This window comes from Limulus polyphemus, unplaced genomic scaffold (assembly GCF_000517525.1).
Source record: "Limulus polyphemus unplaced genomic scaffold, Limulus_polyphemus-2.1.2 Scaffold287, whole genome shotgun sequence".
Taxonomy (NCBI): domain Eukaryota; kingdom Metazoa; phylum Arthropoda; class Merostomata; order Xiphosura; family Limulidae; genus Limulus; species Limulus polyphemus.
Window position 1 is genome coordinate 10,117 of NW_013665897.1, and position 3,199 is coordinate 13,315.

The 3,199-nt window shown below is 32.4% G+C and overlaps 1 protein-coding gene across 1 annotated transcript in view; it reads right to left on the minus strand.

The window, feature by feature from the left end:
* The window catches only part of LOC106457052 (neural-cadherin-like), a 137,625-nt gene that overhangs the window by 8,338 nt on the left and 126,088 nt on the right, over positions 1-3,199 (minus strand). Inside the window, exons 9-10 of the mRNA XM_022382870.1 lie at positions 2,541-2,779; positions 948-1,073 (exon numbers count right to left, since the gene is read on the minus strand). Coding sequence (XP_022238578.1) covers positions 948-1,073; positions 2,541-2,779 — 365 coding nt within the window. The remainder of the gene's footprint in view (positions 1-947; positions 1,074-2,540; positions 2,780-3,199) is intronic.

Consider the following 3,199-nt stretch of genomic DNA (forward strand, 5'->3'; position numbering starts at 1 on the left):
TGAGTCGAGCGCCTTATCCACCTGGCCATGCCGGGCACTCTGTTTCAGATTAACGCACTGTTACAGGACAAATGGTGCATACAACATTAACAACGAAAAAACCAACAATGTGATGATGCAAAGCAAATTTTTATCCATACAGAAAAATTTTATATGTCTGGACAACTCAATTTTGGACCACTCTGTATATGAAAAACTCAATCAAGACAGTAAAACATAAAGTAAAACTATTGTTGAATAATGATGATGAATTGTCAGGTATTAATATTAACTTCCCATATAAAATGAAATTCGTACCATCCCTTAAAGTTTATAATGAGTTAAACCATATGCGTATAAAGCTCCTATTGTCTGGTATGTGTCACACCCAATGATGGTTGCGAAAACTTAGTGAAACATGTAGAGTCCCTTTTAAAGTTGGCTGACGGCCAAATGAAGTTTTGTATGATTTTGATGTATAGTCCTTTACTCACCACTAAAACCTAAAATACTTTAAGTTTTGGATAACATGTGACACACCGTCACAATTAATTATCATTTATTCTTCAGCAAACTAGATAATTCACATGTAAAGTTTTATTGTGTATTTTTAAACGTTGTGTTTTTTACTTTTTATAATAAACAGTATATATATTCTAATACATTAGTGGACCGGAACCCGTTGAAAAATGATGATTTTTTGTTCCGCATCTTCCGTTTAAATATTAAATATCGCTATATATATTAAAAATAACACCAATTAAAAAAGAATATCTAACTTCCCATGATTATAACAAAAGGCACATCATTATTCTACTAGTTTTTGAGCGCCAATGACGTACTTCATTAATGATTAAATTCAAGACAAAATTATCTACACTACTGACTCTACTTATTCACGAAAGTTTTCATTCTGCCAGTTCACTTAAATTGGCATGTGCATTTCTGGATGGCACTACAAAACTAACCTTGTTTGTCTTTACAACTCCAGAAACTTCATCCACTAGAAACTTCGTTCCTTTCTGATTGGGTTGTTTCACTATGCTGTATCGAACTAATCCATTATGCCCTTTGTCTTTGTCAGAGGCTTTAACCTTGGATAAAAACCAGAATAGTGGTAACAGTTACACAGTAACAACAGAGGAACCATTTATAATAAAACAAGTTTTAGCAAAGAAAGACTCTCTACGGGTGGTCCGTAAAACATTGTACACGTATTAGCAAGATCAAGGTAAACCTAACTCGAGAACGAACAGTTTGTGCTCAAAAATGTGGTTTAATACTGATATAGGCCTAACGATTAATATGTTAGAATGAAACTAACAGTATAAAAAAACATACACTACCAGAGCTTCACTTCAAACGGTGATTTAATACATTATAATATGGTACTTTGCATCGATAAAAGACAATATGATAAAGTGAAAAAAATATTAAAAGGTTGATTACAAAGTTTAAGATCACGTTGAAAATTATTTGGCTTGTAATAAAACATAATCTTATGTTAAAATTCATATGATGTAAGATATAAGTATTTAGAAAGTGATACAGTGGATTTATTAACCACCATCATGGGTTTTCTGAGTTTAACGTTGTTGTTTGTTAGATTTAAAAAAATAATCTATATATACACAAGTTCTTCTTTTTTTGCCAGTTGTCGAAATAAATGGCTTTTACTTATATTTCTTAATAGTATAAATATATACTATATTGTTGTTGGGCTTAGGATTCTTCTACAGTAAGTGTCTGTGACTTGTTAGCGATAAATTCAACGATGAATAAACAGCACACACTTTACGTGTTTTCAAATAATATATATATATATATAGATATAGATATATTCAGAACAAGTTAACGCACGTACAACAAAGTTTTCACGCTATAGAGATTACAGGCATATCATAAACACTATTTATATATAGTTCTCTTATTATTATCAAAAGTCCACTTACGCCTATTTAATTACTTTGGAATTTCAGTTGACGAGTTGAACTATCTTCTCTATAACTATCGTATTAGTATTATGGGTGTGATTCACTTAGAGTTGTGGCGCAAGTTACCGTAATTCATTTGGTCTTTTTTCATCTGAAGGTCATCTGTTCCTTTTGTCAAATTGTACCCAGTCTGATTCAATTACTTTAGATCCACGCTTTGACGGTATAAAATTTATCCTTCTTATCGTTCATCCCCAGGTACGCATATATACGTTCATCCCCAGGTACGCATATATACCGCCAGATCCCTTTCATAATTTATCTACTCTCCTGTTAATGTCCTGTTATAAAGTATTTCCTCGTTGCTATAGATAACCTATTTAAGTGCTCTTACTAATCTCTAGATGTTCCTCACATTAACCTCAAGTTTTGCGCTACGCACAGATGTATTAACCCTTAAATTTTGCACTGACTTGTCTTCAAATAACGTATGATAAATATTTTTGTAGTTTCCTTTGCTACACATGAAACTTTTACATACAATAGATGCATTTGCTAGTTCTAAAAACCATCAATCGATTTTATTTCTAACTAGAACTAAGCAAAGAAGATTTGAAATATGTATACTGTAATAACGGTAGTGCCACTAGCTGCTCCTTCTTTCACTGTTGGCGAGTAGGTGTCGCATTCTTCAAACGTAGGCTTGTTGTCATTAACGTCAGTAATGAAGACAACAACTAGAGCTGTACTTGTGTGGGGTGTTAAGCTACCATCCTTGCAACACGAACCGTCATCTTGAGCAGTAACGTTCAACTCGTATTTGTCTTTGTCTAACTGGATGCTTCCGCTAATTAAGCGGATCACTCCTATCAAGAAACAAAAATAAATGACTGGTAAATGGACACACCCACAAAAGATAAATAAATGGAGGTAAAACAGTCAAGAAATATTATTGATTTTTATCATCTTCAAAATTATCAAACCTGTATTACACTTTCATTTAAGATGTTTAATGAGTTTTTAATTTATGCTAAAATGCCTTACTTAGCGTTATGATTGGGGAATTAAAGCATCTTTACACAATTATTAGCCAATTGATAATTAGTGAAATTAGTGGAGTTACAGTTTGGGTATAATGAGTGTTCAGAATTTAAGGTTTTGGTCATTGGCTCGAACAAACTTAATACCAGTACTAATTACTCTATAAGGATATACAAATTAAACAAGAAAACATTGTTTGTTTGTTTGTTTGAAGTTAAGCACAAAGCTACACAAAGGGCTATCTG